We start from the raw sequence: 12,013 nt of genomic DNA on the forward strand, positions 1-12,013 counted from the left end.
ATAGCCTGTATATCAGTATTCTCCTGGACAACATTGTCTTTTTCCTGTGTGAAACCTATTTCGTAGCATGAGTTTTCAGACACTGCCCCTTCATCAGGTGAGGGATACAGTGAAAAGTATTGTTTCCCGTGCACTATAAAGACAGAACATACCATTCATAAGGGAGAAGGAAAGGGGAGGATGCAGAATATAGTGTTACAGTTAAGGTGTAGAGAAAAATTAACTTAATATATGATCGGTCCATTCAAAAGTCTGAAGGCAGATGGAAAGAAGCTGTTGAGTCGGGTGGTACGTGATCTCACTTTTGTATCTAGTTCCCGAAGTACTGTCTCTCCAGCACTGTGATATTCTTCTTAATCAGTACAGCTTCTCTACCACCGCACTGCCTCCCCGATACCCTTCCGACGCCCGCCTCCCGGGTACACTTCCGATGCCTCCCCCCTCCCGGGGACCCTTCCGGTGCCCGCCCCGCCCCCGCCCCCCTCCCGACGCCCGCCCCCCCCCGGCACCTTCCCGGGCACCTTCCCGATGCCCGCTCACCCCCCACCCGGGCACCCTCCCGACGCCTCCTCCCCGGGCGCCACCGGCCGGACCGCTGTCACTCTCAACATGGGATCCTTTTCGAAAAGAGGTGAGCGTCAGGCCGGAACGGGCTCACTGATTGGTGGGTATGTCGGGCCGTGATGACGGGAGCAGCTGATTGGTGGAGGTGGCGGACAGGCACTGCTGATTGGTGGAGGTGGCGGGCTGTCGTTGCTGATTGGTGGAGGCGTTGGGCTGTTGCTGTTGATTGGTGGAAGTGTTGGGATGTCGCTCCTGATTGGTGGAGGTGGCGGGTTGTCAGTCGGTGTCTCGGGCTCTGTCAGCTTGCTCGAGCTCCCATTGTTCAGGCCGCGAGCCCGACCGTTTAAATACCAACAGTAACGGCCCTCTGAGCCGCCCTAACGCTGCTCTTTAAACAATCGCTCTTCAATGATGTTTCTCCATTTTACTCTCAATTGGCGGTAGCGGCAGGGTGATTTCGATACGGGTATTTTGTTTACGTGTTCCCAGATCTCGGCCTCGGCCTCGAAGACGACGACAAACCAGAAGGAAGAATAAAGCGGAGCGGCTTCTTCTCGCTGTACACAGTCCCGATCCAGCCTCGGGGAGGAGGGCCAAAGCAGCAGGCTTCACCCAGGGGAAGAGCCGGCTCAGGGAAAGATAAACAGGAGGCCGTTCCGGTGCAGCAGGAGCCGCCATCCTGCCTCCTCACTGTTTCTAAATACTCGCCTTGAAACCGGCCGGGACTTCAGGGATCTGTAGAGAGCGAGTGGTAGGGCGGGATCCATGTGAGGGCCAGAGACCGGAGCAGCTGACGGTTTGGAGCAGCCGGTAACCCCGGAGAACGAGAGCGTCAAAATCACCATTCAAAGCACAACTGCCAAGACATCCGAGTCAGAGCCGGCAACCCGCCGAGGGGACGGGAACAATCGCAAAGATGTCCAAGGGAGACGGAGAGTCTGGGGGTTTGACCTGGGTGGTAAGTGTCGGTTGAGAGGAAAATATTTAACGGGGAAGGGGTTCCGTGTTGTGAGAAACCGCCTTGGTGATCTTCCTACTCTCAGGATCCGTCACCACTGCCAAAGCTCAGCCTGCACATCAGGCCGGCCAGAGCTCTCTATAACATCTGGGATTTGTTTCCAAACCCTGTGACAGTTTAACAACATTTTCTGGGTTTGGTATTTTCAAAAAAATCATAATTGGGTAAAAATTTCTATGCAGAATTCATGATTTTAATGCATCTCAAGTAGAATTGTTATCATTTTGAGGTCCACAGTGCCTACCCTCCCCCCCCCGTCCCATCCCTGCTGACTATTCAGTTTTTGCAAAAGTGGAGAAAATCTTCACATTAACGAGAGTTTTCAAACGACAGGAGGAGGATGTAAAGTTTTTGACTTGAGTAGAGCACTAGTTGGTTTCATGGTTCAAGATTTGATTTTTATTTAGAGATACCTTTAGAAACGGCATTAATATTAAATTTTGCTTTAGAAACATTTAAAGTAGTGTTCCCTTAGGTTACATTTCTTTATTCTTACATTCCTCCTATTTAGGTAATGTACATCTTGAATTGTGCTATGTATGATATGGCATTCCCACCTTTTCTACCGTTCTTTGGATTTCTCGGTTTTTGGTTTATTACCTCACTTTAATGTACACAAGTCTGGATGATCGTAGCTAATCATGCTCTTAGCTTTCTTATATTCACTGAATTCATGAATTAGTGGTGACAGATAACCTATATTTGGCATTTAAATTATAAATGTTCCTTATTTAACAGAAGAGTTAAACAGAACAGAACATATTGAGCCAATGATTACGAATCAATAGATAAGAGGGAATAAGTTGATACTGTTGGGTATATTGTAAACTGTAATGAGGATAGTATTAAACATAAAAAATACTTAGGCTGATAGAATGGACAGTCAACTGGCAGATGGGATTTAAGTTTAGTTTTTTAAAAGTTTACTAATTAGCATCATGAGTAGGCTTACATTAACACTGCAATGAAGTTACTGTAAAGATCCCTAAGTTGCCACACTCCAGCACTGTTTGAGAGAATTTAGCATGGCCAATGTACCTAACTAGCACGTCTTTCAAATTCATGTGAAGTGATTAATTTTGGTAGGGAGAATGGTGAAAAGCAATATAAATGAAAGGATATGTGCTCTAAGGGCATTTAGGGATGGGTAATAGATGCTGGCCTAACTAACAAAGCCTATATCCATTGAATTAATAAAATTAAACAAGTTTAAACGAGATGCAGGATAAGAGGGAACTGAGGATATACTTATACACATTATTGAAGGTTATGAGAGCAATTTATTAAACATGTTGGAGCATGGGCTTTATAAATTGTGGCATAGAGCATAAAAGTAAGGGAACTATAATAAATGTTTATAAAACACTGTTTTGGCCTCAGTTGGATTGTTGTGTCCAGTTTTGGTCACTTCACATTAGGAAGGATCTGAAGCTATTAGAGAGGGTGCAGAAAGAATTGGTGCAAAAACATGAGGGATCTGGATAATGAAACTGTTCCATTGGTGGAAGAATTGAGAATCAGAGGGCACAGATTTATGTGATTGGCAAAAGATGCAATGGTGGCATGAGAAAAAACCTTTTTTATAGAATTAGCGGTTAAGATCTGGAATGCACTGCTTGAGACTGTGGTGAAGGCAGATTTAATTATGATTTTCAAAAGGGAATTGAATCATTATCTGTAAAGAAAATTTTCAAAGCTGTGAGGAAAAGGCAGGGGAGCGGCACTAGGTGAGTTGCTTAGACAGAGGGTTAGCACAGACATGCTGAACTGAATGGTCCTCTGTGCTGTAACCATTATGTGATAACACTTACTAGCCTTTAAAAAGTTCTGAATGCTTACTTAATTTCACTTGCAGGTTGCATAGCATCACTCATGAAGGTGCAACTAGGAACAAATCTGACCTAAGTAGGGGACAGGACAAGATGAAGGAGAGGAATGTATTTTGCGATGAATGTCTCTTGTCCTATGGAACTACTTCAAGTAGAAATGGCACTAATGGGCAAATGTATTTGACAGAATGAACTTTGTACATTTTATGTTTCAGTTTTGTGCACCTTCATTGTTTCTGAATGGTGACGTTCATTTTTGAAAATGTAAAGGAATGGTAAAATACAGTCAGGTCTACATGTGACTTGTGCATGTCTGACTTTTAATGCCATCTGTTAGGATAGGACATTCAGTTTAGAAACTGCTGATGGATCTTTGCTTCAAAGAATCAAAAATAAATATGCTCTTGCCAGCGTTGTTCGTGTTCCAAAAATAAGAGAATTCTGTACTATTAATGCTTCCTGATGGTTATATAAGTTGACGATATGAATAGTGAGACAGTTTAGTTTTGCAGAAACAAGAAAAAAACTATCTCCAGAGGAAAAGGTTAAAAAAAAATTCCTCTTGAAATCATTCAGTTCTATACTACTGAAGGCAGTTTGTCTTGTATATTAGTGATATGATCAGTAATTTCGCAATTAACATGAAAATTGGTAGTGTGGTAAATAACAAAGACGAAAACCTTAGATTACAGGATGATATTGGCAGGCTGGTCAGAGGGCAGAACACTGACAAATGGAATTTAACCCTGAAAAGTGTGAGGTGATGCATTTTGGGAGGACTAACAAGTCTAAGGAATACACAATGAATAGTGGTACGCTAGGAAGTACACCGGGCCAGAGAGATCTTAGGGTGCATATCCAAAGATCCTTGAAGGTTCTCGGATAGATAGGTAAAATGGTTAAGAAGGCATCTGGGATACTTGCCTTTATTAACACTGTAGTAATTAACACTGCTGCCTCTCAGTGCCAGGGACTCGGGTTCAATTCCAGCCTCAGGTCACTGCGTGGAGTTTGCACATTCTCCCCATGTCTACATGGGTTTCCTCTGGATGCTCTGGTTTCCTCCCACAGTCCAAAGACATGGGGGTTAGGTTGATTAGCCATGCTGAATTGACCTTAGTGTCGGGGGATTAACAGGATAAAGATGTGGAGTTATGGGAATAGGGCCTGGATGGGACTGTTGTTGGTGCAGACTTGACGGGCCATATGGCCGCCTCCTGTATTGTAGGGATTCTATGATGAGTAGCCGAGATACAAAATAAAAGAATAGGGAGATTATAATGGAGTTGTATTAAAAGCTTGTTATGCCACAGCCAGAGAACGGTTCGGGTCACCACACTGTAGGAAGGATGTGACTATTAGAAGGGTGCAGAGGAGATTCTGGGCTGTTGTCTGGGCTGAAGTGTTTCAGCTGTGCAGAGAGGTTGGGGTTGTTTTTCTTCGAGGAGAGGTGGGGGATCTGACTGAGGTGTACAGAATTATGAGAGATGGAGATAGGGTACAGGGGAGAGAACGTTTCCCCTTAGTAGAGGGGTCAGTAATGAGGGGGCATATATTTAAAGTCGGGGAAAGGCAATTTCACTCAGGATGGTGGAAATCTGGAATTCGTGGCCTGAATGGGTGATAGTGGCGTGAACTCTCACAGCATTTAAGAAGCATTCAGATCAGCACTTGAAACGGCATAGCATACAAGTCTACAGACCAAGTGTTGGAAAATAGAATTAGAATAGATATGTGCTTCATGGCTGGCACAAACATGATGGGCCAAAGAGCCTCTTTCTGTGCTGTAAAACATTTATGACTCAGTGATGCTACAGTACTGCTGCTGAAATGAGTCCTGCTGTTCAGAGCAATTCAAAGGTATCAGTTGGATAGAGATCAATTGATGGAGTTACATTTTCATTGAATAAGGAAACCTAATGGGACAGTTGGAGAAAATGCTACACGTTTAATCATAGCACTCTCCAAAGTTTCTGGATCTGTTATTTAATTCATTCAGTAATTACTTTTGTGGCACAAAATATATAACTTGCTATATTTGGTATTAAATTAAACGTATAACTAGTTAAACCAGCAAATTGTGCGGAGGGTGTGGAAAGTCTGCAGAAGGATCTAGATAGGCTGGGCGAATGGGCCAGGAACTGGCAAATGGAATTTAATGTTGGCAAGTGTGAAGTTGTCCACTTTGGTAGGAATAATGGTAGGAAGGACTATTACTTACATGGCGAAAAACTGCAGCATGCGATGGTGCAGAGGGACCTCGGGGTCCTTGTGCATGAGTCGCAAAAACTCAGCCTGCAGGTGCAGCAGGTGGTCAGGAAGGCGAATGGGATGTTGGCCTTCATAGCGAGGGGGATTGAATATAAAAGTAAGGAGGTCTTGCTGCAACTGTACAGGGCACTGGTGAGGCTGCAGCTGGAGTACTGTGTGCAGTTTTGGTCGCCGCACTTATGCAAGGATATTTTGGCCTTGGAGGGAGTGCAGAGGAGGTTTACTAGGCTGATACTGGAGTTGAGGGGGTTGAACTATGAGGGGAGGCTGAATAAACTAGGCTTGTACTCGTTAGAGTTTAGAAGAATGAGGGGAGATCTCATTGAGACATATAAGATGATGAATGGGATGGATAGGATAGAGGTGGAGAGGCTCTTCCTGCTCAGAAAGGACAGTAGGACTAGAGGGCACAGCCTCAAGATAAAGGGGGGGTGGTTTACATAAGAACATAAGAAATAGGAGCAGGAGTAGGCCATCTAGCCCTTCGAGCCTGCCCCGCCATTCAATAAGATCATGGCTGATCTGTCGTGGCTCAGTTCCACATTCTCGCCCTCTCCCCATAACCCTTAATCCCCTCTCTTATCAAAAACCCATCAACCCGCGTCTTAAAAATATTTAGTGAGGTAGCCTCCACCACTTCAACGGGCAGAGAATTCCAGAGATACACCACCCTTTGAGTGAAGAAGTTCCTCCTCAACTCCGTTCTAAACCGCCCCCCCTTTATCTTGAGGCTGTGCCCTCTAGTCCTACTATCCTTTCTGAGCGGGAAGAGTCTCTCCACCTCTATCCTATCCATCCCATTCATCATCTTATACGTCTCAATGAGATCTCCCCTTAGAATGGAGTTGAGGAGGAACTTCTTCACTCAAAGGGTGGTGAATCCCTGGAATTCTCTGCCCGTTGAAGTGGTGGAGGCTGCCTCGCTAAATATATTTAAGACGCGGGTTGATAGGTTTTTGATAGGCAAGGGGATAAAGGGTTATGAGGAGAGTGCGGGAAGGTGGAACTGAGACACGACAGATCAGCCATGATCTTATTGAATGGCGGGGCAGGCTCAAAGGGCTAGATGGCCTACTCCTGCTCCTATTTCTTATGTTCTTATATTCTTATGTAGGCCAATCTCCAGAGCAGTGCAATATGTTGTGTTATTCCCCACATGATGAGCTAAACAGTTGGCAAGTGAATGTAAGGCAGCTCCACAGGAAGAGAAAAATAAACCAATCTTGAGTTTTTCACTTGTTTTGTGATAGTTGGTATAGTCCTGCCTCTTAATTGCATTCTCATGTTATGTTCCAGAAAACCTGGTGGTCAAACGTAGAACCAGATTCGACCTTTATATGCTTTCATTGGATTTTATTTAGAACTATGTATTTTAAGTATACATTAACCCAACTGCCATAATTTCAGTCTGTTTCTATTCATAGAAGCATAAGTGAATCCTGGCCCACCACCTGCAAACAATTAATATACAATTAACAGATTCCCTTTTCTAATTAAAAATTAAAGTTTATAAGTACAATTAGAAATTCACAACAAAAAATTGCAAAGATTTTCTTATTCTGTACAAAGCATTATGTTATTAGATGCCCTCTTAGGAATTTTGAACAATTTCTCCATACATTCATTTTGTTCTGTAAACACTGTTGACAGTTGATGACTTCCATCTACCCATTTGGTATTAGAGATTTCCTTTTTCTCCAGTATTTGTTTCAAACCAGCAAGGTCAATCCATAACCATTTCTCACTCTCATCCTTTGTAGCCTGTACATTATCCCACAATGAACAATTATCTACATTCCATTTAAAGCCTATACTATCTCCAGTATATCAATTTTAAGAATCTCGTAAAGTATTTGCCAAATAAAATCCCATGTCTATTGCCCCTATAAGAACCTTTGGCTGGTATTTTATGACCTTGCTCAGGCAAGGCTCGTAAAATCTTGCCAATGGCCAACGGAGAATTCCATTCTGCAAGCCTTGCCTGCCCTGATTCCAGTGCGGGCGTACTGGTAAAATTCCGGCCTTTGTTTCTGCAATCAGAGTGCTTTTAGCAATCCTTTTTGCTCCCCAAACTAAAGGACAGCACTTCCCAATTTTACCCATCAGAAATATTACGAAATCAACTGTACTAGAATACAAGGTTAGCATATGAAACATCACTGAAAATGACTCGTGTCATGTTTATTGGTTACCTGAGGGTAGGAACTTCAATATGCATTTCTTTAAATTTAGTTTAGACTGTTTTATTTGTCCTTAAAACATTATATATTTAAAGGTGTTTCATTATAGTACTGAACTCCATTACATGAAAATGAGGTCTCATCTGCACAACCAGTTTAACTGACCAAGATTCTCAATTGTTGTGCCTATAGACATGGCATCATCTTTGTGATGATCTCGTATGATTAACTGGGATGGGAGTAACACTCTCTAAATAGGATTGATTTTAATTTGCCCTGGACCTATTTTGCTTAATACCTAAACCAATATATTTAAAAGCCCTACAAACCTAACTGCTGATTTTAAATTCTGCCATAATCACATTCCACAGTATCACCCCTTAAGAAATAATTTAACATACATCATGAAGATGACTGGAAGTTTTCCTTTATTATGTCAATAAGACATTGCAAGATATCCTATCAATTGAACACAACCCATTTTCAACAAGGAAAAGTACCACACCATGGAAGCGTCTTTCAGGATGTCAGGATGACTGTCAATTTGCAGTCTGGTTGATCAGCTAAAATTGTATGCAGCATTTCATCGATCACCATATGATTTTTTTTCACGAAGTCCATTGCTGAAAGGACTTTTAGTTGTACTATTCATGACAATGATGTTCATATTTTCATTGAATTTGTCATTGGTATATGGTTTGCCAATTTCAGTTCCTAGCCGTGTCTCCCAAGATTTTGTCTTTTGCTGTCGTTGGTGGTTCTTTGAAGTTGAAGATGATGCCCATCAGGTTTGTTTAGTCTTCAGATGACTTAGGTTCTTCCAGAATGGGGGCATGTTGTTGTACAGAGAAGTGGGATTTGTAGCCCCAAGTTAGGTTCCCTCTCCTTTCTCTGCTACCACCATTCTGTCTTGCTATCAGGTAGCTGTGCTTCAGTGATTTGTACCTTGACTGACCGGCTGGAGCCATGCTGAGTGGTCCACAACCTTTTCTTCCCATGCAGTAGTTTAATGCTTTCGTGCTCTAGGGAGGTCTTGAGCCTATCATTATACTTTTTTCTTTGGCAAACAATCTAAGGGTAGTCAGTGGACTAGCGGTTCTCCCATTTGATCCCTAGCTTTTTACGCAAGTATCACTGCTGCAAGCTCTAGACCATCTTAACATGAAGTCGATGGGACAGTCCGGGTTTTACTACAGTAGCGGAGGGTGGTCAATATGGCCTTGGAAACCATAACTCCCATTTGTCAAAGACACACTGATGCAACTTGAAGAAGGCAGCATCATGTACAGTTGACATGATGCTGAACTTCCTCATTGGTAGTCCCTTGGGACTCTTGTACAAAGTGAACTGCCACAAAGCAGTCATCTGCAAACTGAAGGTGGTGGATGTCCATGGTGGTCAATTTTCTTTTTGCCTTTTAAGTGACCACGGTTGAAAAGCTTCCCACCCAGGCAATACTGGATGTTGACACTGAGTTCTAGATCATCTAGATTGAGATGGATGACAACAGTCAGGTAAATGACAAACAAGATGGGGACAAATTTACTGGAGTTCTATGAGGATGTGTCTAGGGCAGTGGATAGAGGAGAGCCGGTGGATGTGGTCTTTCTGGATTTTCAGAAGGCGTTTGACAAGGTACCTCACAAGAGGTTATTGCAGAAGGTCAGGGGACATGGAGTTGGGGGTAGGGTGTTAGCGTGGATAGAGGATTGGTTGTCAAATAGGAGGCAGAGAGTGGGGGTCAATGGGTGCTATTCGGATTGGCGGTTGGTGACTAGTGGGGTGCCCCAGGGGTCGGTGCTGGGGCCTCAGCTATTTACCATTTATATAGATGATCTGGAGGAGGGAACCGAGTGCAGGGTGTTGAAATTTGCTGATGACACCAAGATTGGGGGAAAGGCAAATTGTGCGGAGGGTGTGGAGAGTCTGCAGAAGGATCTAGATAGGCTGGGCGAATGGGCCAGGAAATGGCAAATGGAATTTAATGTTGGCAAGTGTGAGGTGGTCCACTTTGGTAGGAAGAATGGTAGGAAGGACTATTACTTACGTGGCGAAAAACTGCAGCAGGCGACGGTGCAGAGGGACCTCGGGGTCCTTGTGCATGAGTCGCAAAAACCCAGCTTGCAGGTGCAGCAGGTGGTCAGGAAGGCGAATGGGATGCTGGCCTTCATAGCGAGGGGGATTGAATATAAAAGTAGGGAGGTCTTGCTGCAGCTGTATAGGGCATTGGTGAGGCCGCAGCTGGAGTACTGTGTGCAGTTTTGGGCGCCGCACCTGCGCAAGGATATTTTGGCCCTGGAGGGAGTGCAGAGGAGGTTTACTAGGCTGATACCGGAGTTGAGGGGATTGAGCTATGAGGAGAGGCTGAATAAACTAGGCTTGTACTCGTTAGAGTTTAGAAGAATGAGGGGAGATCTCATTGAGACGTATAAGATGATGAATGGGATGGATAGGTGGAGAGACTCTTCCCGCTCAGAAAGGACAGTAGGACTAGGGGCACAGCCTCAAGATAAAGGGGGGGCGGTTTAGAACGGAGTTGAGGAGGAACTTCTTCACTCAAAGGGTGGTGAATCTCTGGAATTCTCTGCCTGTTGAAGTGGTGGAGGCTGCCTCGCTAAATATTTTTAAGAAGCGGGTTGATGGGTTCTTGATAAGAGAGGGGATTAAGGGTTATGGGGAGAGGGCGGGAAAGTGGAACTGAGCCACGACAGATCAGCCATGATCTTATTGAATGGCGGGGCAGGCTCGAAGGGTTAGATGGCCTACTCCTGCTCCTATTTCTTATGTTCTTATGTTCTTATGATCTTACAACAATATTTAACCCTTGCCTGGATGTGAAAGGTGCCAATTTCAACTTCACTCAGGATAGTGGCGATTATATAATAACCTTTTTATTATGTCTTTAAGGCTAAATCTGGTCACTTGTTTTATAAAATGTAGGATGAAAATATTTCTATCTCATACTTTTAAATCTTTGGCCAACCTACTCAACTTCTTATAAGAAAATCCCTCCATACCTGTGTTCAACTTAGTGAACCTGGACTGCTTCCAATGCTAGTATATATTCCCTTAGATAACAGGACCAAAACTATTCACAGTATTCCTGGTGTGGTATAACTAGTACTTCGTATGGTTTAGTAAGACTTCCCTAGTTTTATACTCCAGTCCCCTTTAAAAGTCAACATTCTGTTTGTCCTCCCTATTACTTGCTGAACTTGTGTGCTAGCTTTTTGTCTTTTATGTGCAATTCCTCAGAGCTATCCCTTTCTACCATCTTTCTCCATTTAAATGATATTCAGCTCCTTTATTCTTTCTACCAAAGTGCATAACTTCACATTTTCTTATGTTATATTCTATCTGCTAAAATTTTTCTCATGAACTTAACCTGCCTATAATCCCTCTGTAGATTCTTTGGCCGGAATTTTATCAGCATGCCCACCCTGGAATTGCTGCCAGCGAGGCTCGCAGAACTGCATTCTCCGTTGGCCTTGGGTGGAATCCTACAAGCTTCAGACAGGCATGCTGTAAAATTTGGACGTTGTGTTGTCCTCACCACTTGCCCTCCCACCTATTTTTGTGTTGTCCACAAACTTGGCACTTACTTTGTCCAAATCATTAATACATATTGTAAATAATTGCAGGCCCAGAACTGATCCCTGTAACTCTACAAGTTGCCATCCTGAAAACACCTGCCTTATACTACCTTCTATCAGTTAGCCAATCATTTATCCATGCCAGTATACAACCCCAACACCATGGGCTGTTGACTCATTAAGTAGCCTTTTGTGCAGTTCCTTATTGAATGTTAATCCGAGTATATTACATCTACTGGTTCCTCTTTATCTATCCTGCTCGGTACCACCTCAAATAATTCTAATAAATTTGTCAGGCATGATTTACCCTTCATGAAGCCATGCTGACTGCTTGAACATATTATGCATTTCTAAATGCTCTGCTACTACACCCCTTATAGTAGACTCTAACATTTTTCAATGATAGATGTTAAGCTAACTCAGTTACCTGTTTTTGTCTACCCGCTTTTTTGAATAAGGGTGTTACATTGACAGTTTCCTAATCCTCTAGGACTTTTTCATAATTGAAGTATTCTTGGAAGATTGCTACAAGTGCATCCACTATCTCTGTAGCTGCTT

At 43.3% G+C, this 12,013-nt stretch overlaps 1 protein-coding gene across 1 annotated transcript in view; it reads left to right on the forward strand.

Moving 5' to 3' along the window:
- Nucleotides 1-826: 826 nt before the first annotated feature.
- The window catches only part of LOC145354841 (DNA topoisomerase 2-beta-like), a 155,341-nt gene continuing 144,154 nt past the window's right edge, over nucleotides 827-12,013 (forward strand). The window contains exon 1 of the mRNA XM_080206368.1: nucleotides 827-1,522. Within this exon, the coding sequence (XP_080062494.1) occupies nucleotides 1,481-1,522 (42 nt within the window). The 5' untranslated portion in view covers nucleotides 827-1,480. The remainder of the gene's footprint in view (nucleotides 1,523-12,013) is intronic.

The sequence above is a fragment of the Carcharhinus amblyrhynchos genome, chromosome 2 (assembly GCF_965287045.1).
Source record: "Carcharhinus amblyrhynchos chromosome 2, sCarAmb.v2.hapA, whole genome shotgun sequence".
Lineage (NCBI taxonomy): Eukaryota > Metazoa > Chordata > Chondrichthyes > Carcharhiniformes > Carcharhinidae > Carcharhinus > Carcharhinus amblyrhynchos.